At 41.8% G+C, this 22,332-nt stretch overlaps 3 protein-coding genes across 3 annotated transcripts in view; 1 reads left to right on the top strand and 2 right to left on the bottom strand.

Moving 5' to 3' along the window:
- Nucleotides 1–255: 255 nt before the first annotated feature.
- LOC311146765 (ribosomal RNA-processing protein 7 homolog A-like) lies at nucleotides 256–2,336 on the bottom strand. The gene is made up of 7 exons (XM_084183345.1): nucleotides 2,265–2,336; nucleotides 1,653–1,795; nucleotides 1,372–1,497; nucleotides 1,138–1,261; nucleotides 909–1,006; nucleotides 604–811; nucleotides 256–427 (listed from the first exon to the last, which is right to left on the bottom strand). Exons 1-7 carry the CDS (start codon nucleotides 2,323–2,325, stop codon nucleotides 342–344), a joined length of 846 nt encoding a protein of 281 aa, XP_084039471.1. The 5' UTR covers nucleotides 2,326–2,336; the 3' UTR covers nucleotides 256–341.
- Nucleotides 2,337–3,456: 1,120 nt separating this feature from the next.
- On the bottom strand, nucleotides 3,457–10,029 carry LOC311101410 (polymerase delta-interacting protein 3-like). The gene is made up of 10 exons (XM_084142542.1): nucleotides 9,930–10,029; nucleotides 8,854–8,957; nucleotides 7,784–8,205; nucleotides 7,373–7,432; nucleotides 7,129–7,212; nucleotides 6,702–6,929; nucleotides 5,167–5,244; nucleotides 4,893–5,022; nucleotides 4,679–4,745; nucleotides 3,457–4,485 (listed from the first exon to the last, which is right to left on the bottom strand). Exons 1-10 carry the CDS (start codon nucleotides 9,995–9,997, stop codon nucleotides 4,272–4,274), a joined length of 1,455 nt encoding a protein of 484 aa, XP_083998668.1. The 5' UTR covers nucleotides 9,998–10,029; the 3' UTR covers nucleotides 3,457–4,271.
- Nucleotides 10,030–15,495: 5,466 nt separating this feature from the next.
- LOC311139211 (protein FAM234B-like) overlaps nucleotides 15,496–22,332 on the top strand; it is a 17,161-nt gene continuing 10,324 nt past the window's right edge. The window contains exons 1-9 of the mRNA XM_084174116.1: nucleotides 15,496–15,571; nucleotides 16,639–17,187; nucleotides 17,594–17,716; nucleotides 19,187–19,438; nucleotides 19,598–19,713; nucleotides 19,902–20,061; nucleotides 20,163–20,304; nucleotides 20,399–20,599; nucleotides 20,866–20,905. Of these exons, the coding sequence (XP_084030242.1) occupies nucleotides 15,535–15,571; nucleotides 16,639–17,187; nucleotides 17,594–17,716; nucleotides 19,187–19,438; nucleotides 19,598–19,713; nucleotides 19,902–20,061; nucleotides 20,163–20,304; nucleotides 20,399–20,599; nucleotides 20,866–20,905 (1,620 nt within the window). The 5' untranslated portion in view covers nucleotides 15,496–15,534. The remainder of the gene's footprint in view (nucleotides 15,572–16,638; nucleotides 17,188–17,593; nucleotides 17,717–19,186; nucleotides 19,439–19,597; nucleotides 19,714–19,901; nucleotides 20,062–20,162; nucleotides 20,305–20,398; nucleotides 20,600–20,865; nucleotides 20,906–22,332) is intronic.

The raw sequence follows: 22,332 nt of genomic DNA, 5'->3' as shown, positions 1-22,332 counted from the left end.
GGTAAAGGTCACGTAAACTGAGTACATAGCGCTGCACCTGAAAAGAAAATCAGATATTAAAGCCTCCTATCCTACTGCCCCAGAAAAAACAGAATACGAGGGCGTCTGCTTGTAAAACCTGAAGTGATCCTAAGGTATTGATTCACAACTACAACCTGTATCGCTATGCACTTTACACTGTGAATTAAATACCAATCAAACTTAAGACTCCATAAATTACTGTATCAGTGACAAACAAGAAAAAAACTTTACAAATATAATAAATTGATATTTATTGACATCAATTGTTGGGTGGTTTAAAAAACAGGAAGGTGGGGAGAATCTCAGAATAAATTATTGATTCAGTAAGGTCGGAACTTCCTCTGTGCTCTTAGCAAAGCAATTCGCTGTTTGTCCTCCTCAAACTTTTTCCTCAGTTCAGCGATGTCTGAAAGAGAGAAGATAACCCTTCAAAATGCAGAGTGACTGAGTAATATGATGGGCAAAGTTAGCAATGAAGCCAGAATGACTGAACAAAAAAGTTAACTTTTTGCACTAAATAATGAAATGATTTCACCACGTGCTTCTACTGTTGTGATCAAATGACGAACCATAACAACTTACGTTCTTTCTGTGTGTTTCTGTGCTGCCAGGTGTAGAAGTTCATGAGCTCTTTCCGCTTCCTCTTTCTGCTCTCCTTCTGCAGAGCTTTCTGATTGGATACCTCACTGTGGGGGCGGGCCTTGGTCCCAATTTTACCCCTGGTAACTTTTACCCAGCCCTCCTCATCCTCCAGCTGCTCCTCAGCAGCCTCCTTTTGTCGCTCGGCCTCCTGGGTAAGGAAAAAAAGTCTTAACAAAACAGAAATACTAAAATATGTTTGAAAAATTTTTTGGAGATGAGATTGAGATACAGGGGGAGAATCTGACCTCTTCTTTTCTCTTATCGTAATCCTGCATGAAGGTGTCAACTGCCTCCTGTAGTTTGTCTGGCTGAGCAAATGACTGCTTGTACTGATTAATCCATTCTAAAGACAAAGAAACAAAGCGAGACAGACATATAGAGAAGTGAAAGGCATTCTTTCCAATTTCATACATTCTGCCTATATTTAGAAAAGAAAGACCATGCATCGTGAACAGCACTTTAAAGCTCACTCACTCTGTAGACCTGTCCACACAGGTCGCTGCACTGTGGAAACAACCAATGGGACGTCATGGGGATGGGACTTCACTGCTGTAATACTGATGGCCTTCTGAAACACGATGTAACCCACTCTGAACCCCTGTAGGGAATGGAAATAGAAAAGGCTCAATACTGAAAAGGTGTCCATAGGCACTTCAATAATCAATCTGATCTAAACATAGAGCTTCGTTGTCCGGATTCAGGGCAAACCTGTTTTTGTGCTGGTGTGAAATACTTGGCCAGCTTGGGTCCTGAATGCTCAAAGGACCCTGGCTTCTCCCTCAGCTCCACTGACTGAACAGGACCAAACTGAGAGAAGAGCTCCTTTATGACACCCTGAAAGACAGCAGAAAGAGATTAGTACTTTTATACTGTATATGGCCACAGACAACTGTAGCACAAATATTGCATTTTCTGTAGAGACTTGCTAATAGTACAACAATCACATGCACACTGGCTGGTAATTGACAGTATTTACAACATAAACATACCTCAGAGCAATATGGGGGAATGTTAAGGACAAACAGTGTTCTGTCGAGGGGTCTTTGTGTGGTTTTCTCTGCTCGCACCCGGTGCTCTTTTACACACATTTTGTGCTGGGCAACACTGTCAGTACTGAACTGAAGAGAAAGCACTGAGATGAAGAAAGAGTGGTTCAGTCAAAATACACAGTCAAAACAGACAAACACCTCTCTAGGCAGGTCCTAATACATTGTCTACAACTCCAGGGAGACCCAGAGGGCACTAATGGCTTTAGCCTGAGTAAAAAATAGTAGACAATCTTTGCTTTAGCTACATGACGTAGTCTTAGGGAATGCAGTCCAAATAAAATACAGACATCAAGTTGACCTATTTTAATCGTTAAACACCATAAGGCATCAACAACCTCAAGCTTTGTCTTGAAGCAAGCTTAATTTAAGTGTTCGACATAAATTATGGAGTTAGATAACTAACGTTAGCTAGAAGCAAGCTAGTGGTTGCAATTGAAACAGAATAAGATCATGTTCGAACTAACAAACCCCAAATTATGCTTTTATATCACACAAAGTTATTGTATTTATCACATTCTCCCTTTGAATGTGTGTTATTTTAGCAATGGTTACCCGTAAATCCTCCTGGAATAACACAAGCCTGGTTGGCATGTTTCGTCTTGGACGGCGCCATCTTCTTTGCAACCTTTCACGCAGGAAGTAGAAAGGGATTGGTTGTAGTCCTTTTTGGGGGGTTGTAGTCTAAATATGCTTAATAAACATTTCATTTTTTTAAATGAATATTACTAACAGATTATACGACTTTTGGCCAAGGGATCAGTCAAATAAGTTTAAAGTGTGTAATGTAATATTATTAATCTACAATTTATGTTCTTAACCCTGGGCAAGATGGGCCTAGGGAGGCTCACAGGGATATTGGTATTCACAGTACTCCACCAATTATAAATTTTTAAACTCAATGCTATTCCCTAATTATAATTTTCCCTTAATTATATATATATATTTTTTTTTTACATAAATGCCATGTAATTTAAGCTTTAAAACAGCAAAGTTTGCTCTCTGCCTCATGGCAAAATGTGTAAAATTGCAGGAAATTAGCTTTAAAGCTGCAACAACAAAACATGTCTGCCCCATGACAAAATGTGTAAAATTGCAGGAAATTAGCTTGAAAACTGCAAACTTTTCTCTCAGATGCCAAGAGCTGGGTCTTTAAAATGCTCCTTCCCAGGGCCCTAGACTTGGTTCGTCCAACCACGCACTGCAGACGTCATTGTAAAACTCCTTGTAGGCTATTTTTAATCACACTCGAGTTGTGTAATGCTTATTTTACATCTACATTTTTAGTCATTTAGCAGACGCTTATAGTTAGTGAGTGCATACATTACTTTTTCATACTGGACCCCCGTGGGAAACGAATGCACAACCCTGGCGTTGCAAACACCATGCTCTACCAACTGAGCTACATCCCTGCGGTCCATTCCCTCCCCTACCCTGGGCCAATTGTTCGCCGCCCCATGGGTCTCCCGGTCGCGGCCGGCTACGACAGAGCCTGGATTCGAACCAGGATCTCTAGTGGCACAGCTAGCACTGCGCCTTAGACCACTGCGCCACTCGGGATATTATGAGGGGGTCCCTGATAAATTTGCTATCACAAAAGGCATCTCCGGCCACAAAAAGTTTGAGAACCCCTGGTCTAGCAAACACACCTAAAAGACACTGATGCAAAATGATAAAAATTATATCGAGGAGAAATAAGGATATGAACCAATGATTTATATATACACACCATTGATATGAACACATCTTTATAAAGCAACATATTTATTGGCAGAAATTCACTTGTACAGAGACCTGACCTCACTACCATATCTTTATGACTGACATAAGAGGCAGCTGTACAAAGAGTCATTTATAGACAGTTGAACATAAATTTAGTAAATTAGCATGACTTATCTAAGCTGCTCAAAAACCAATAAAACAGTAAAATAACAGCCACAAATAAGCACAGAACAACCTGAATGCCACAAAAAGGAGAAGAGCGGCAAACCAAATACCACAATGGAATACGAGCATGTGTACAAGTCATTATGCTGAAATCAAAGTTTTTATTATGTCCAGTACAAGAATCACTGTTGCCTGTGGTTCATGGGTTTGTGCATCAGATCAGTGAGACCATCGGTTTGCAAAGGGGGGGACGACTCCAACTAGCACAAAATACCTCATGATTCCAAGAGGGATGGCGTTCAATGTGAACTATTTGAACAGTTGTAAAAGTTAACAATGTGATACAAAAAATATCCACAACTGTCCTGTTTATCCCCTCTACCAAATTTGATTAAAACAATAAATGAACAAATCAGACTGCCATACATTGGTCCGTTCTGAGACACATGCATCTATGTAATATGCCACGGATACACATTTTGTTTTTCTTTCCTAAAAATCTGGATGATGGCATCAGTGTGTTAACTTTTTATGTTACAACCTGCCAATGATCTGTCAAATTTATACAAATACAGTATCATGTTATTTGAGCATGTCAGTAGATGGCTCTGTCAAACAGGAGGGTGGATGTATTATGTGTTGTGTGACATGTATGTGTGTGGATGTACTATAAAGTTATATCTTGATGCGGAAGGCTGTGCACTGTGAACCGGGAGACTCTGTGGTAGAGGGATTCTGGACAGTAGATTTGAACAGGGCCTTGAGGATGGTCTGGGGATCCACCTCAGGTGTGGGCTGAGAGGAGGCCGGACGACCCCCGGGGCGAGACAAAGAGAGGGGCAGACCCTCTTTCCTTCCACTGCCACTGCCTGGAGTGTCACTGAGCCTCCTGTGAGAGAGAAAAAGAGAAGGCGATCCACATAAAGTTTTATGTGATGCTGAAAGACAACCGGCATTGCAATTTGCAATTGGAAAGGAAGAAAATAACACATGCACATCATGGACTACAATTTGATTTGCATGCAACGCAACTAAGGGAGCAGTGAGAAATATGAATATACCAGAGACAGACAGAGACTTACAAAAGAATGGGCTGGTCTGAAGTGATAACATTCCCCTGCATGTGAAGATTGCACTTCATGGGCTGGCCTTGGGAAGAGAATAAATAAAGATTTAAGAAAGTAAAACCGATGCCTTTTCAGAGAACTAGTCATCACCTGCATCATTACCAGAGGCTGGTGCCCAAAAAACTCAATCAACCGTAAAATGTATTTTGCCCTTGCTGCAGGCCCTTACCGTCCAGACAGCGGTTGTTGTATTTCCTGTAGGCGCTCACAGCGTCCTCCTTCCTCACAAACACCACTTCAGCAACCCCCACCTTCAACAGCCTTGCTCGCTTCAAGGCACCGCACACACAGAACAGCTCCTGTGGACGGTCATAAAAACACAGAAAAAGGTCAGTTGAATGTGCTGAATGAGTCATGGCTGCATCATAAGCAGGTCTGCAATTTACACACAGCCACAGAGAGAATCTAAAACAGCTGAGAACTGAGCAGCGTGAGGCACTTACCACTATGTCCTCTTCAGTGACACGGGGGTGCAGATTATTCACTGTTATCTTAGTCCCCTCTAGAGGACTGAAGGAAGGCTGGAAGGGGTGCACCAAAACATTTTACAATCAAATACATTTACAGCACACACCAACACAACAAGCCTCAACATGTCAATGGTTAAGTTTTAACTTTAATCTATCATCAACTAGAGAGAGAAGTAGGTTGATTACTGACCCCGAGGCTTGCTATGCTGCCAACTAGGGATGTTAAAAGGCCCAGCGCAGTCAAAAACGTGATTTTCCTGTGGTTTATATAAATTTCCAAACTATGAAGTTGGAATAATACTGTGAAAATTATAATGCCCTTTTAGTGTAGGAGCCGTTTGAAAAGACCGCCTGAAATTTCAGCCTGTTGAGGTGGGACAGAGTTTTGGCCTGCCTGCTGACATCACTATGCGGTAAATTAGTCAATAGACAAAGAGTTCCAAACCTCTCTGCCAATAACAGCTAGTTTTTGGTTTTCCCCTTCTCACTCAGAGCACTCCCAGATAGTCCTAGCAAAATTATTGCTTGAGAAATTGCTCTTTGCTAAGAATAAATGTGTTTGTTTTCAATTAAAATTGTAAAAAAACAAATCACTTAATCGTTAACCAGAAATTATTTGATATTGAGATAAAAATGGCTGGAATTGACCTTTAACGGTTAACCGTTAGTCGGTTAGCCGCCATCAATATATTTGACCGGTCATGCTTATCAGTCTATAGGTTAATTTGCATAACTTAGTGGAATTAAATTGGCGTGTTTTCGTTAGTTCCTCATGTATCTTATTTATCAAACGCGCACCGCATACAGAGCCTAGTTCGAGGAGAATATCACCTGTCGAGCATTGAGCTGGTCGCTGCCTGCTTGGAGTGAGGCATGTTCTTATAAGCCCAGTCATTGCGCAACAATTCTAAATTCAATCGCATGCCTATTCAAAAGAAGAGGATCCCAGCTTTCCATTACTACTATTTGTATTTCTTAACTCCTAATATTAAGCAAATTGCACTGCTTTACAACCAGAGTAGCCGATCTGGCATGGTTAAAAAAGCAAGTGCACGTCCTCTCTATTCACCCACCACCTTGCAATCTGAGCTGGTGGAAGTCTACATGTTGAAAGCATATACTTAAATATTTTTCAAACCTGGACGCTTTCCTTCATATGAAAAATTTAAGTTCCTTTTACACATGCAAAGCATTTTCCGTTGGTCACATAATTTTACTGTTTAGAACTAATTGAACCGCTTGTTAACCGGTTAAAGGGATACTTCGGGATTTTGACAATGAGGCCCTTTATCTGCTTCCTCAGAGTCAGATGAACTTGTGGATACCATTTTTATGTCTCTGTGTCCAGTATGAAAGAAGTTAGAGGTAGTCTTGCGAGCCAATTATAACTAGCATTAGCACAAGGACTGGAAATATATGGGTATCTGCTAGCATCCCTAGCAACACATTCCTATAGAGATTACCTTATGTAATCCAGTAGCTGGGTGAAGGGACATATGGAGACTGACCTGTGGGGGTGGAAGAGGCTGGGAGCTGGGCTCAGCTGTGGGCCCTGCCTGCTGGAGGGTCCTGGAGATGGGCTGTAAGGCGGAAGCAGAGGAGCGGGAGGCCCCCACACTAGGGCTGGGCCTTGTGGGTGCAACAGGCACTGGGGGACGGGGAGCTGTGTACGCATCATTTTTCACTACTTTAGTGATGGGGGCTGACATGGAGAAAGGGGAGCCCAGGGTGCCAGGCTGTTGGAGAAAGAGAGAGAGCATTGAAACTTTTCAGTGACTAGAAAGTGTTGAGAGTGAGACACCAATACAGCCAGTGTGGTGGTATTAAAGGGATATTCGATTTATATTGAATAATAAAGAATTACAGATACAGATAATTTAGGGAAAAGCAACAGAAAGAGAGAAAAGTTAAGAAAGTCTAGCATAGTCTTCCCACCCGTGACTGCAGCATATGGTTGCCAGTAGTGGTCTTCATCTGTTTGCTAGGGATATCATCATCATCATCATCACCTGAGAAAGACTGAGGGAGATATGGTACATTACTCACTCATATATGCATTGCAGTGGGGCATGACCAGCAGAAAACAACCAAATTCAGTTGATAGATAAAGTACAAGACAACTTGAATCAATTCTGGCATCTAAATTCTGATTCCTATCTTCTCCAAAAATGTTCCTTACCAGGGAACCCCTGCTTGGCATGTTCATACGGATCCCACTTGACATCCCTACCGGCCTTTGCTGTTAAAAAAAGTTAAATAAAATCATTATTCAGAAGAAGGTGAATAAATACATTTGACTCTAAAAGCATGCTACCAATCAATAAATAGCATACAGAAACCGTAGAACCAAATAAGCCTATTTGAATTTTAAACTCATTTCCCATTAACTTTAGCTAGCAACTATGTTTGGAGTGAGGCTATGCTCTACCACTATAAACAATGTAAGAATTTGCATTTTCTCTTATCCATGCCCATCCTGAGTGACAAGCGGGTCAATTTTGTCTAGTTGCTAGGCCTGGATAATATTAGAGCAGATCCTGGACCTGTGGTTACTATCACTTTGGCGCCAACTGTCAGCCTGATCCCTTACCTGGATGGTTTTGGTGATCTTCATGGGTGCCGCCATTCCTTGGCTTGGTGGAGCTCCAATGCTCCTCTTGAGGCTCAGCCTATCACGAGCATCCATCATCCTCTTAGGTGCACCCCCCAGCTGTGGCGTAACCTCAGCTCTAATGTTCATTCCTTGTAGGTTGGGGGTAAACTGCCTGGCATTCGCACTGGCAATGTCGTTGGTAGTGTGTATCTGTATCTGCTGCTGCACGTGTGTCTGTAGCTGTGCTGCTGGTATCTGCTGTAAGCTCTGTGGGGTAACATTAAATGTATTCTGTCCTCCTTTCCGTGAGTTGATCATCTGTCGGGCATCCTGGACCCCACCTGCTCCTCCTCCACCACGGATTCGGAAGCGGGCATCTTTCTGGACAAGTTTCTCTCTGGCATCCTTCACTTGAAAAGCTGGAGGAAGCGAGATTAGGACAAGAGTGAGCAGAAGGCAAGAAACAATTCCAATGTCTGATCTGACTTGTAAGAATGCTTAACAGAACGTAATGTAGTCCAACAGTAAAATGTGTAGTTTGAAACAGATTATTTTGTAAATGACTAAAATGTAATGGGGCTTAGGTAAGAGAGACATCCAAATATGGCATACACATAGAGCTCGAAGTCTCAATAAGCATTTTTCATGTCCACTTGACACAAAATCAATCTGTCAAATGGAATACATCACTCTACTTCTCAATCGTGCAACAGGCAGGTTCTCACACAAAATACCTGCTTCAACTCTGGCAAAGGCTGGGGCATCTATAGGGCGGCAGGTAACTTAGTGGTTAAGAGTGTTGTGGCAGTAACTGAAAGGTCGCTGGTTCTAATCCCTGAGCAGACTAGGTGAAAAATCTGTCGATGTGCCCTTGAGCAAGGCACTTAACCCTTATTGCTCCTGTAAGTCGCTCTGGATAAGAGCGTCTGCTAAATGACTCAAATGTAAAATGTATTATTACCTTGAGCATTGCTCCAAAAGCTGTTCAGAATTAAATAATTGTTTGAGTTGCAACAATGTCATTCCCTTGAATATTTAATACTACTGAAAATCAGTTTTTTGGTTACCGGTTCCTCCTCCTCCAAGTCTCTGTCTGACATCAGTCATCCCAATTTTCTGTCGGGCATCAAAGGTCCTCCCGACCCCTCCTGCACCCCTGCCGAACATAGGCCTGAAAGACAAGAGGAAGAGAAGAGGTCGACATTGGTAGTCAACTAGTTGTAGCTTAATCCTCCATTACCTAATATCCACATTTAGCAAAACACACATGGAGCGCATATAAGACCAGCTATAGTATTTGATTATTTTGTCCTACATTCAGTATGGCTCTCTAGGTATACTCAAAGCGATATACGCTCCTTGTGTGTTTTCCAAAATTTTAACATTAGATAATGGAGGACTAGGCTACAACTAGTTGACTACATATGACTCTGGGTAGAGGGTACACTAGAGTAGCTCTACAAGACTGCCTCGCGCTCTGTACCTGATCTATGGGTATACTAACTAGCTAGCTATACGTTTTCGCGTTTGTAACCATTGTTAGTTTATAATTAGCTAACATTAGTTAGCTAGCTAACTACCTACCTACATTCCAGCGAACTGTTTACCTTATTCGGTTATTGATTGCTCGATAGCTACCGTTATCAAATGCTGATAAATCTTTTTTATTTTAAGTAGTTAGCTAACTAACAAAACGGAGGCCTGATAAATAGCTAGCTGCGCGTATTTGGCTCATTGATATCAAGGGAAATCAGTGTCTGCAGTGTAGCGATAGATAGTAGCTACATGATTGTAATCCAGGGTTCTTAAATTCCGGTCCTGGAGGGCCGAAACACCTCTGTTTTTCATCATCTCCTTCTAATCAGGGGCTAATTCAGACCTGGGACACCAGGTGAGTGCAATTAACTACCAGGTAGAAATAAAAAAACAGAAGTGTTTCGGCCCTCCAGGACCGGAATTGAAGAACTCTGTTGTAATCCAACCGTGAGTACAGGCGGGCCTTGTCTGAACAGGACGGCTGAGGATTTGAAATAGGCTTTCTGGAAAATGAATTTCTTCATTACGTTGAATGATACAACTCAAGGCATAACGCACCATAACGATAATAAATTGCATTCAAACTCATAAATTGCTAAATTAATACCTTTTAACTGTTTCTTTGTTGTTGAAACCACGTCGACGTATCACTTCGTCCAAAGAAATGTCTTCCATCTTCTTTGACTCAAACGCGTGAGTGACGGAAACTGAACAGAGAAAAATGAGAATAGACTATGGAAGGCAAGTTGGATCAAAAAGGGCGAACTCAATAAATTATTTATTCGAGAGCTTCTTGCCAAACTACATTGTTGACACCATGATAGAATTACGTATACAATTTAAATAGATCTATGTTGTTTGAAATATCAATACAGATATATTTTACTCTTACATTTGTTTAGCAAGATCTAAAAACCAGAGTGTATTATTTTAAGAGAAATGCATATTTTTTTATGGTTTTAAAGGCCTATTAGGTTATGTGAAGTGTCAATGATCACATCAATGCCATTGATCATTATCAATTAACAAAACATGATACTTTTAACATTAAACATAAACAAATATAAATCCATTGCACAGCCTTAGAGACCTCTGGTATCGATTGCTCTTCACGAAGTAAAAAAAATGCGGAAGGGAAAACGTTTTATCTTTCCCATGAACCTTTGCGCTCAAAATCTCTAGAAACCAGTGTAAATAAGTAAAATATATCGTAGAAAAGCTATGTTTTACCTCATCAAATGGAGGAATGAAAACGTCTAATTATGTATCACATAATGCGCTCAGAAAATAAAATGTAACTGTAGGTTTATACTTTTTGAAGTGACCTCCAATGGTAACCACCATGAGCGTAATAGTCTGCATACAGAGCTAAGTAGTGCCCTCGACCATCGATTGATTATGCCTTAAACTGATGAGTAAGGAAAATAACGACGCGGGGTGACGCCCGTGTCCTCGCCTAGATTTGCGAGATAAATTTTTGAACGGGCACAGGTCCGCCTGCTTAGGTGACTCACCTACTTTGTGAGATGCCTTGCGGGACATGGATCTGCCCCGACCTCTAGTGTAAACTGTAAGCCACTTTCGGGATACTGACAAAAGGTTACACAGAACCAGAATTATATTTTCCATGGTTGTGACGTACTATTACATAAAAGACAGAAGGTCAGGCATCTATAATAGTACTTCCTGTATCAACATAAAGAACATCTCTGCCTTCTATTTCTCTAACCACGTTTCCATCCGCAGTTTTTATGCGAGTAATGTCATACTGTATTTTAAAAAATCAAGACAGAGTAGGCACATTTGCTAATTAACGAAACAGTTTTGTCACAAAATTATCGGTAGAGTTAAAAATGCGATGGAAACACATTGAACTTTAGATTTTTATTTGGTACATGAAAACTTAAGCGAAAAAGTTAATGTTGTGTGCACTACGTCATCACGCACTGATTTTCATCTGCATCTTTTCTTTATGCTGATTTTAGAATATTAGCATGAAAATCTGTTGCCAATTGGATGGAAACCTAGCTTCTAACCACGTTTCCATCCACAGTTTTTATATGAGTAAAGTCATACCCTATAAAAAAATATCCGAAAGCTGTGATGGAAACAGGAAGTTTCGGTACAATTTTATAAATGTAGACAGGTAATTTGTTCATTCTACATGGTGGGATCTTTTTTTGTTGGTAAAAGTAATTATGCAAGAAATGTAGGTGGAAACGCCTTTATGCGCAAATATTGATCTAATAACCATCATATCAAACTTAACTTGGAGTCACAGGAACACAACATGGTGGGTGCTCCTTCACTACGACTCGGGAAACCATGCAGTTTATTAGGCTGCAGATTAATTCATTTATGATGAACTTCACAGGGTGGTGTCGTAGTAAATATAAAATGTTATAGATTGATCTGAGTAATATGTTGTGCAAGAGGTTGTGCAAGACAAATTGTGTTAGGAGCTTGTTTTCAATAAATGTTCTGTGTCATGTGTCTGATACTAACAGTGTGTTAGTTGTCTGTGCATAACATTTTAGTAGCGAACAAAGAACAGAGCACCAGATGGCCTAATCTTACAGGAGTACGATAACTGGACAACACCCACACCTCAGGCCCAAGGCCCCCACCAGTTGCTTCTCACGAGTTTCCTTTGACACACACAGACATCTCACTGTGGACGCACACTCATTCTCAACCCCCCCCCCCCCCCCCCCTTCTACTGGTCGGGTGCCAAGGGCAGAGGACTCTGCCGTGCACCAATGGGGCGGGTCTGCTCTGGACAGAGCAGACCCGCCTCCTACGCCTCGGGAACCAATCAAGGGACTAGAAGAAGGACCCCTTCCTTTATGTTACATTGTATAAAGTAATGCTGTAAACTCTGTTTAAACACCCTTCTCAACTGTCTCCATAAGAGGCAATTGGTTGGGTCCATGCATGTAGCTTGAGCAGGACAAGATCTCTCTGTTTTAATAAACTGCCTTTTTGCATTAAGCAAATTCCTCTCTGTCTAGCGTCGATGGTTTGTACTCCCTCTCCTTATTATGTGTTCACCAACAGTGGTGATCTTGATGCTCCTTTCCAATAAACAACGAGGGTCTGATTCTGGTGACTTGATGATCGATGCTTGACTGCCCTTTTGACAAATACAAATATTCTCGCTCTTATCCATAATTATCTCATTAGGTAGACTAGCCTACCCGCACTTTATCTGCCAGCTGTTGGCTAGAGCGCAGGTGCCAGACCAGAGTAGTAGGCGCATTTGCTATTTAATGTAACAGTTCTTGTGACAAAGCTATCGCTAGAGTTGAAAATGCGATGGAAACACATTGAACTTTAGATTTTTATTCGTTTTTTATCAACAACAAGTCCGTTTTGTGGAAACACCACTTGTGGGGAAAATGCGCATATTTTCTTTATTGACCATAAATTGTTTCCGGAATCTCCACCAAAACCAGAGTGCATTTAACTTTGTGCCAACGAGGTGGCAGTATTGTGTATATATATACAAAAAATGGTAGGCTATACAAAAAGGTAGGAACACTGTAAAACCAAAATGTCACTATAAAGTTATAGAAGCATACAGAGCAGAGTGAATCAGTGTGTGTGTATGTTGGTGTTAAGGGCATGGTATAGTAGATTATTTTTAACTGATCATTATTTGTCATGTAATTTCCTTCCTGACCTTGTGTGAGCATGACTAAGTATGATGCCTTGTATCTGTGTCCCATATCTGTCTTTTCTCTATGCATGCCTCCCTTATCCATCCTACTGTCACTACCAGACCTACCACAGCCAAGTGGTAAAACACCTTCCCGAACAGAGCTGGACACATGCAAAATCAGATGAATCAATGTGAAAGGTCTCTCATGTGGTGAAATATCATTTCAACCTCAAAATTGTATTTTGTAGCCTCCTTTCCAGTCCGTAATGAAACAAGGTTCCATTAATGCACCATAAAAGTCAGTAAAACTGTACATTATTTTTCTCAGTCATTTCTTGGATGGGTAATAACCAGAGGCGGTATAGATTCTAACCATCTCTGGTGGTAATAACCACTAAAGAGCAGTAGCGGTGCGTGGGTAAAATCACTGAGGAAGCCAAGCCAGAAAAAACTACAACATACACTACATGACCAAAAGTATGTGGACACCTGCTCGTCAAACATCTCATTCCAAAATCATGGGCATTAATATGTAGTTGGTCCCCCCTTTGCTGCTATAAGCCTCCACTGTTCTGGGAAGGCTTTCCACTAGATGTTGAAACATTGCTGCGGGGACTTGCTTCCATTCAGCCACCAGAGCATTAGGCCTGGCTCTCAGTCGATGTTCCAATTCATCCCAAAGGTGTTCGATGGTGTTGAGGTCAGGGCTTTGTACAGGCCAGTCAAGTTCTTCCACACCAATCTCAACAAACCATCTGTATGGACCTCACTTTGTGCACAGGGGCATAGTCATGCTGAAACAGGAAAGGGCCGTCACAAAACTGTTACCACAAAGTTGGAAGCACAGAATCGTCTAGAATGTCATTGTATGCTGTAGCGTTAAGATTTCCCTTCACTGGAACTAAGGGGCCTAGCCCGAACCATGAAAAACAGCCCCAGACCATTATTCCGCCTCCACCAAACTTTACAGTTGCCACTATGCATTGGGGCAGGTAGCATTCTCCTGGCATCCACCAAACCCAGATTTGTCCGTCGGACTGCCAGATGGTGGTGTGATTCATTACTCCAGTGAGTGTTGCAACCGAGGACAGACGATTTTTACACGCTACACACTTCAGCACTCGGCAGTCCCGTTCTGTGAGCTTGTGTGGCCTACCACTTCGCTGCTGAGCCGTTGTTGCTCCTAGACGTTTCCACTTCACAATAACAGCACTTACAGTTGACCGTGGCAGCTCTAGCTGGGCAGAAATTTGACGAACTGACTTGTTGGAAAGGTGGCATCCTATGACGGTGCCACGTTGAAATTCACTGAGCTCTTCAGTAAGGCCATTCTACTGCCAATGTTTGTCTATGGAGATTGCATGGCGGTGTGCTCGATTTTATACACTTGTCAGCAACGGGTGTGGCTGAAATAGCCGAATCCCCTAATTTGAAGGGGTGTCCACATACTTTTGTATATATAGTTGTGATAATTGCGTTGTTTGTTCTATAACTTGTTAGTTCATATGCCTTGCGACCGTGATATATGCCTAAGGCCGAGACAATAAGAAGACACAGTGGCAGAATAAATTCAACCACACCTTTGTTTCATCACAAAAACCAGAGAGCAACCTCTGTCCGTTAAAGTCCACAAAGCATTTTGCATGTAACAAACAGTTACATGACCTACAGCATGGTGAAGAAAGTTCATGTTTCCGACATTTTTGGACTACTAAACAACTATTGATTTAGAAACACGGAGAGTTACTGCAAGTCACAATGAAAACAGGAGCTGTCTCCACTATTTCAGCACCATTTCAACTTCAACATTTCAACACCATCAAATCACCTATGCTTAGTCTAATACAGGGACAACTAAAATATACCAAAAACTATTTAGTCCAATCAATTTAAGTTAAATATGATGTGGCTGTCCATATGGTTCTGATTTGTGTGTGTGTTTGTGCATTCATTCCTACTTGTAGAGAAACGCCAATGCCATCCTCCTCTCTTTAAAGTTGACGAAACGGTCTATGACTCTGTCATACAGTACACACGTGTATTTTTTGTTGCCCTAGGCTACCTGGCTAAAATGCTTGCTCGCTAGACTAACTAACTTCCTTTCATGGGCAACGTCAGCTAGTTAATATTAGCCTTCTACATCTAGCTACAACTTACATATTGAACTTCCATCCTCTCAGTCCAGGGGCACAATGTATTTTATGATTGGATCAGAATCGCTGTTATAATCATTGGCCAGTACCTCGAATTTAGTAAAACCACAAGTTCAAATCCCTATCTCCATCCATTGCTAATTTAGGAAAGGGACAATTTTAGCTAGCTAGCCACCGGAGGACAACAACACAATGAGATGCAACAATTGAAGTTGTTTCAATCAATGACATATTTCTCTGTGATATCCATACTGGCTTCCCTTGACACTATCCCAGAATGCACTCGCTACAGTCCCGAAACGTCCCACAGTGTGGCACACACAGCACACACATAGCACTTTGGTGCCTCGGTCGGCTGAGAGGATAAATTCTGCAGCATAGCGCCGTTACAATTTACAATGGCTGCAGCTTTGTCCCGTGCTCTCAAATTGCCCGGTAAGAGACGCGTTGCAATTGTTTGGGAAATAGATATAAGGGTTGATTAGGTGAAAGGGATGTTGTGTAGTCTTTGTACCAGTCGTGTCTTGTCTCAATGTTGTTTTGGTGTCATTCTGTTAGCTCACATGAGCTATCTAGAACAGCCAGCCAGCTGTAGCTAATGTCGATTGCAATAACACAAAAAAATTGTTTTATTTGTTTAATGACAGTCCAGAATTGAGAGGTGAAATACGACACTTATTTTCAATGTTTGATATTTCTTTTCTTTTCAAGCTTTAATAGAAAAGCATCATTGCATCATTCACAATCCTATGTGGCGCACTAGCTAGCTACTGTACAGTACAGTAAGGTGCCACATCAAAGTCGCTTGATTGCTCAGTGCTCACTTTCATAATAATGTTATAACGGATTTAGCTACTTGCTTAAATCTCGTGTTCAACAAATAACTACAAGTACGGCCATGTAATGGGGGTTATTCATTTAACTTGTCAATCATTGTCATGCCAAACAATGAGCAATAGAGTCGGCAAAAATAAACAGATCTGGGACCAGGGTAGGACATAATTAATATGGCGTTAAAATAAACAATATTTGAGTAACTTCCCTGTCCTTTTGGGCTGCCTATCGTTCTATCAGGCACCGCATGCTCTATCAGATCATTCTAGTTTTCACCTGGGCCTTGTTTCCCAAACAGATCCGTAGACCCCTTTCCTGCAGTCAAATGACCAAATCGAGCTCTAGTGGCCTCGGGTGGAATGTTATTACTATTTTTCAGAATATCATAATTAATCAATATAATACAAAAAATTAAGTTCCCGAAAATCCGGTGTTTCTATGTTTTGTTATATTTCAGTCTTCTGTGATGTATATAAAGTGTAATATTGTGATGCAAACACAAAATGTAATACATTTCAACTCTATATCTGACATGGTGTGTGAGGTGTATACTTCTGTTTCAATTTAGATTTGTTTAAGACTACCAAGAAACACTCTGTGTGACCCTGATTTAGCCCACTGCAGTAAAAGGTTAACCGTGTGTATCTTTGTGTGTGTGTCCCTCACAGGGAAGAAGGGCTCGGAGCTTGGAGAGTATGACCCCCTCACTCAGGCCGACAGTGAGGACGAGAGCGAGGAGGACGACCTGGTCCTCAACTATCCCCGCAATGGCCTGGGGAGGGGCAACTGCATGGGCGCAGGTACCTCAGAGCTGAGAGGGAGCAGAACAGGGAGGCTCGTAGAGGATGAAGAGGAGGCGGAGGAGAAAGAGGAGGACGACGATGAGTGGAGAGAACGGCTCCCGGGAAAAAAGAGGCAGGAGAGAGAGGAGAAGGGCATGCAGTACTGGAGCCAGAGGGAGACAAACAGGGATGGGGGAGTAGAGGGGGAAGGGGGGCTTGGGGCCTCTGGTGGTCCTGGATTGGGTGTCAGTGCCAGTGCTGACCCGGACGGGAAGAAGGCTAAGGTGAGGGGAGCCATCCGGGCTGCGTTTTTCCTGGTGCCTCTGGTCTGTGCCATGCTGGTGGTGCTGCTGTGTGCCTTTTTGGTGCCTTGTCAGCAGGGGGAACTGGACAAACGGCCGCAGTGGGAGAAAAAGCTGGGTGATCATGTGGGAGGTGAGTGAGGAGTCTAATGTATAAACAATACACATGAAAACAGACTACAGTTTACCCGCATGTTGCTGGTTGCTGATACCAATACACGTCTCTCTCACACCAGAGAAAGAGAAAACTACAGGTTAGGTCAGACTGGTCAGACTGAGTAGACTAGTGCTTTAGATTAAGATAAGCACACAGTCAACATTACCATAAAGTCAACTGTATGAGAAAGCAGTTGAGAACACAAAACTCAGATTTAGCTGACTTTTTGCCAGGGGGTGGATATTACACAGTCTGGATTACTATGATTACACATTACCGTGATAATTATAATAGCATGTTAGCAAAGCAACCGCAGGTATAGTTTAGTAAATAGTAGTTACAAACCGTTGCTGTCTGTAACAGTGTTTTTCTTTTGCTTCAGGTGTTACCCCACCTCCTCTTGCACTGTGGGATGTCGACAATGACTCAGTTGAGGATGTGCTAATAGGAGTCACTCAAAAGAGCAACAATACCCATCTCTCCAGTTCTGTGGGGAACAACAAAGGTATCAATGGAAACAACAAACAGCCTCACTACTGTTATTTTATTGTTGCTCTTTAATTATTTGTTATTTTTCTATTTTTCTAATTTTTTTTTTTACTTATCTTTTTTTTACTTAACACTTATTTTTCTTAAAACTGCATTGTTGGTTAAGTATGCAGTTCACTGTAAGGTCTACACCTGTTGTATTCAGCGCATGTGACAAATACAATTTGATTTGATTTGAAATCAGAACCATATTTGAGATTCTTCAAAGTAGCCACCCTTTGCCTTGATGACAGCTTTGCACACTCTTGGCATTCTCTCAACCAGCTTCACCTGGAATGCTTTTCCAACAGTCTTGAAGGAGTTCCCACATATGCTGAGCACTTGTTGGCTGCATTTCCTTCACTTTGCTGTCCGACTCATCCCAAACCATCTCAATTGATTTGATTTGAAATCAGAACCATGGACAGCCACATCATATTTAACTTAAATTGATTGGACTAAATTGTTTTTGGTATATTTTAGTTGTCCCTGTATTAGACTAAGCATAGGTGATTTGATGGTGTTGAAATGTTGAAGTTGAAATGGTGCTGAAATAGTGGAGACAGCTCCTGTTTTCATTGTGACTTGCAGTAACTCTCCGTGTTTCTAAATCAATAGTTGTTTAGTAGTCCAAAAATGGCAAAAACATGAACTTTCTTCACCATGCTGTAGGTCATGTAACTGTTTGTTACATGCAATATGCTTTGTGGACTTCACCGGACAGAGGTTGCTCTCCGGTTTTGTGATGAAACAATGGTGTGGTAGAATTTATTCTGCCACTGTGTCTTCTTATTGTCTCGGCCTTAGGCCTATAAATCACGGTCGCAAGGCATATGAACTAACAGGTTATAGAACAAACAACAATTATCACAACGCATACACTATATACAGTACCAGTCAAAAGTTTGGACACACCTACTCATTTCATAGTTTTTCTTTATTTTTACTATTTTCTACATTGTAGAATAATAGTGAAGACATCAAAACTATGAAATAACACATATGGAATCATGTAGTAACCCAAAAAGTGTTAAACAAATCCAAATATATTTGAGATTCTTCAAAGAAGCCACCCTTTGCCTTGATGACAGCTTTGCACAAATGACTAAAATGTCTGCTAAATGACTAAAATGTAAAATTTCATAGTTTTGATGTCTTCACTATTATTCTACAATGTAGAAATAGTACAAATAAAGAAAAACCCTTGAATGAGTAGGTGTTCTAAAACTTTTTACCGGTAGTGTATTTTCAACCCTCATTTTTAGGCGTTATTCTCTCTAAAGCCCACCTCCTCCCCCTGTACAATATACACCATCAAAATCTATCAGTGATTATGTCATATTAATCTCCATATCTAATCCTGCTAGCCCCAGTAAACTTCTGAGAACACACAATGAACCCCACCCACCTATACCCCCTTCTCTATCTCCCTCGCTGTCTCTACCAGAGTACAGTGTGGTGGCCCTATCTGCATTCAGTGGTGAGGTGCTATGGAAGAGGGTCCTCAGGGAACCTGTGGAGTCCATCCAGTGTGGGCTGCAGTACGAAGCCCACCCATCACCAATGCCAGCAGGGGGCGCTGCCCTCAGAGCCTTCCCCAACAGCGCTATTTCCCTATCTGGCCAGAGAGACAGGGCTAGCGGCCCCGTGTGTCTGCTCATCAGTTCTGCACACCTCACCGCTGTCAACGGCACCACAGGTCAGACAACAACCACAGAAAATCCTGACTTTTAATGGTTCCGTTTCACAGCTACAAGCATGAACATTTTAGCAGTTGATGTGTAGATTTATTAATAATGTGTTGTAGTTAATAGATTTATGTTCAGTAAGGAGTAACCTATTGTATTTTCCTCCTCAGGGAAGAAGCTGTGGTCGGTAGCCCCAGGAGAGATCCAGTCCCAGGCAGTCTCCCTGCCAGATCTCCAAGGCGACACTGTTCCTGACTTGCTGATTGCCACTTTACCTTCTGACCAGGTATGACAATCTCTGGCTTGGCACCTATACATATTTATGGCTGTAATAAGACAATTGTTACTATATAAATCATATTATTATTACAATATAGACCATACTCCCAAATCTTCAGAGTCACTGTGTTAACAACACTAATTTTCCAGTCAGTCTAGAATGCTCCTATCAAACTGTCTTGAACTTATTTTCAGGTGTCTGACCTCTCACTGCTCCTGCTGTCTGGGCTGACTGGAGATCTGCTTGGACATCCCATGACCTTTAACCTCACGACCTTTAATGTCTCTGGCAAGCTGATTGGTCCCCTGTTTCATGAGACACAACTGGGGGCATACTACATTCTGTTTGGACTAGGTAAGGGATTCATTTTATATCAAGCACAGTGACTTTGAAAAAATATGTTTCCCGTTTGAAATGACTAAATGTCTGATAATGTATCTGCTATACTAACTCAGGCACTGTAGAGGCTGTATCCCTGGGAGATATTTACACTCGGGCTACTGGAAAAACACCCATATCCCCTGGCCTAAGACTGAAGGACCCCGGCTGGGAGAAGCTTAGGAAAACCAACTCCTCCTCCCTCATACACATCTCCAGGTAAGGCTGAGAAAGTGCTAGGTTACACAATTACAAAAGAGTGCCTGTTTGAAGGACTAACAGCACCCATTCATCTTTGACTTTCTCTGTCCAGTGGAACTGAGCAAGTGGAGTTCTTGGTCTCCCTAGTGGCTGGCTTGTGTAACAACCACAACAGCTTGGACTCAATCTCCAACCTCAACTCCAGCCGCAGTGACTTGGTGCTGGTGTGTGGCAAGCTCTCCAGCAAGCTGTCTGTGCTGAGAGAGAAGGACGCACACACCAAGTGGACTCTTACCTCCTCAGCCATACACAGGTAGGACATATAGTTATGGTCACTATGATATATGGAGAAGTTTATCATTAGGGTGTATATGACTAAAGCATCAAAGTGATAGCTTCAGGTTTTATTGTCATGTGCACAAGTACAGTGAAATGCCTTTCTTGCCAGCTCTTTTCCCAACAATACAGTAATCAATATCAATATCAATATATACAACTATAAAGTAAAGTAATACCCTATAACAGTGGTTTTCAAACCTCTCCTCGGGGACCCCCAGAAGTTTCACAATTTAATTGTAGCCCTGAACTAGCTCAACTACTTTACCTAATCAAGGGCTTGGTAATTAGTTGACCAGTTGAATGGAACAACTGGGGATCCCCGAGGAGAGGTACAGTTGAAGTCGGAAATTTACATACACCTTAGCTAAATACATTTAAACTCAGCTTTTCACAATTACTGACATTTAATCCTAGTAAAAAGTCCCTGTCTTAGGTCAGTTAGGATCACAACTTTATTTTAAGAATGTGAAATGTCAGAATAATAGCAGCTTTTATTTCTTTCATCAAATTCCCAGTGTGTCAGAAGTTTACATACACTCAATTAGTATTTGGTAGCATTGCCTTTAAATTGTTTAACTTCGGTCAAACATTTCGGGTAGCCTTCCACAAGCTTCCCACAATAAGTTGGGTGAATATTGGCCCATTCCTCCTGACAGAGCTGGTGTAACTGAGTCAGGTTTGTAGGCCTCCTTGCTCGCACACACCTTTTCAGTTCTGCCCACAAATGTTCTATAGGATTGAGGTCAGGGCTTTGTGATGGCCACTCCAATACCTTGACTTTGTTGTCCTTAAGCCATTTTGCCACAACTTTGGAAGTATGCTTGGGGTCATTGTCCATTTGGAAGACCCATTTGCGACCAAGCTTTAACTTCCTGACTGATGTCATGAGATGTTGCTTCAATATATCCACATAATTTTCCTTCCTCATGACGCCATCTATTTTGTGAAGTGCACCAGTCCCTCCTGCAGCAAACCCCCGTGCTTCACGGTTGGGATGGTGTTCTTCGGCTTGCAAGTCCCCCCCTTTTTCCTCCAAACATAACGAAGTTCATTATGTCCAAACAGTTCTATTTTTGTTTCATCAGACCAGAGGACATTTCTCCAAAAAGTACGATCTTTGTCCCATGTGCAGTTGCAAACCGTAGTCTGGCTTTTTTATGACGGTTTTGGAGCAGTGGCTTCTTCCTTGCTGAGCGGCCATTCAGGTTATGTTGATATAGGACTCGTTTTACTGTGGATATAGATACTTTTGTACTTGTTTCCTCCAGCATCTTCACAAGGTCCTTTGCTGTTGTTCTGGGATTGATTTGCACTTTTCGCACCAAAGTACGTTCATCTCTAGGAGACAGAACGCGTCTCCTCCTGAGCGGTATGACGGCTGCGTGGTCCCATGGTGTTTATAGTTGCGTACTATTGTTTGTACAGATGAACGTGGTACCTTCAAGGCATTTGGAAATTGCTCCCAAGGATGAACCAGACTTGTGGAGGTCTACAATTCTTTTTCTGAGGTCTTGGCTGATTTCTTTTGATTTTCCCATGATGTCAAGCAAAGAGGCAATGAGTTTGAAGGTAGGCCTTGAAATACATCCACAGGTACAACTCCAATTGACTCAAATTATGTCAATTAGCCTATCAGAAGTTTCTAAAGCCATGACATCATTTCCTGGAATTTTTCCAAGCTGTTTAAAGGCAGTCAACTTAGTGTAT

The sequence above is a fragment of the Coregonus lavaretus genome (assembly GCF_964263955.1).
Source record: "Coregonus lavaretus genome assembly, chromosome: 2".
Lineage (NCBI taxonomy): Eukaryota > Metazoa > Chordata > Actinopteri > Salmoniformes > Salmonidae > Coregonus > Coregonus lavaretus.
This window is presented reverse-complemented; position numbering and strand designations above follow the sequence as displayed.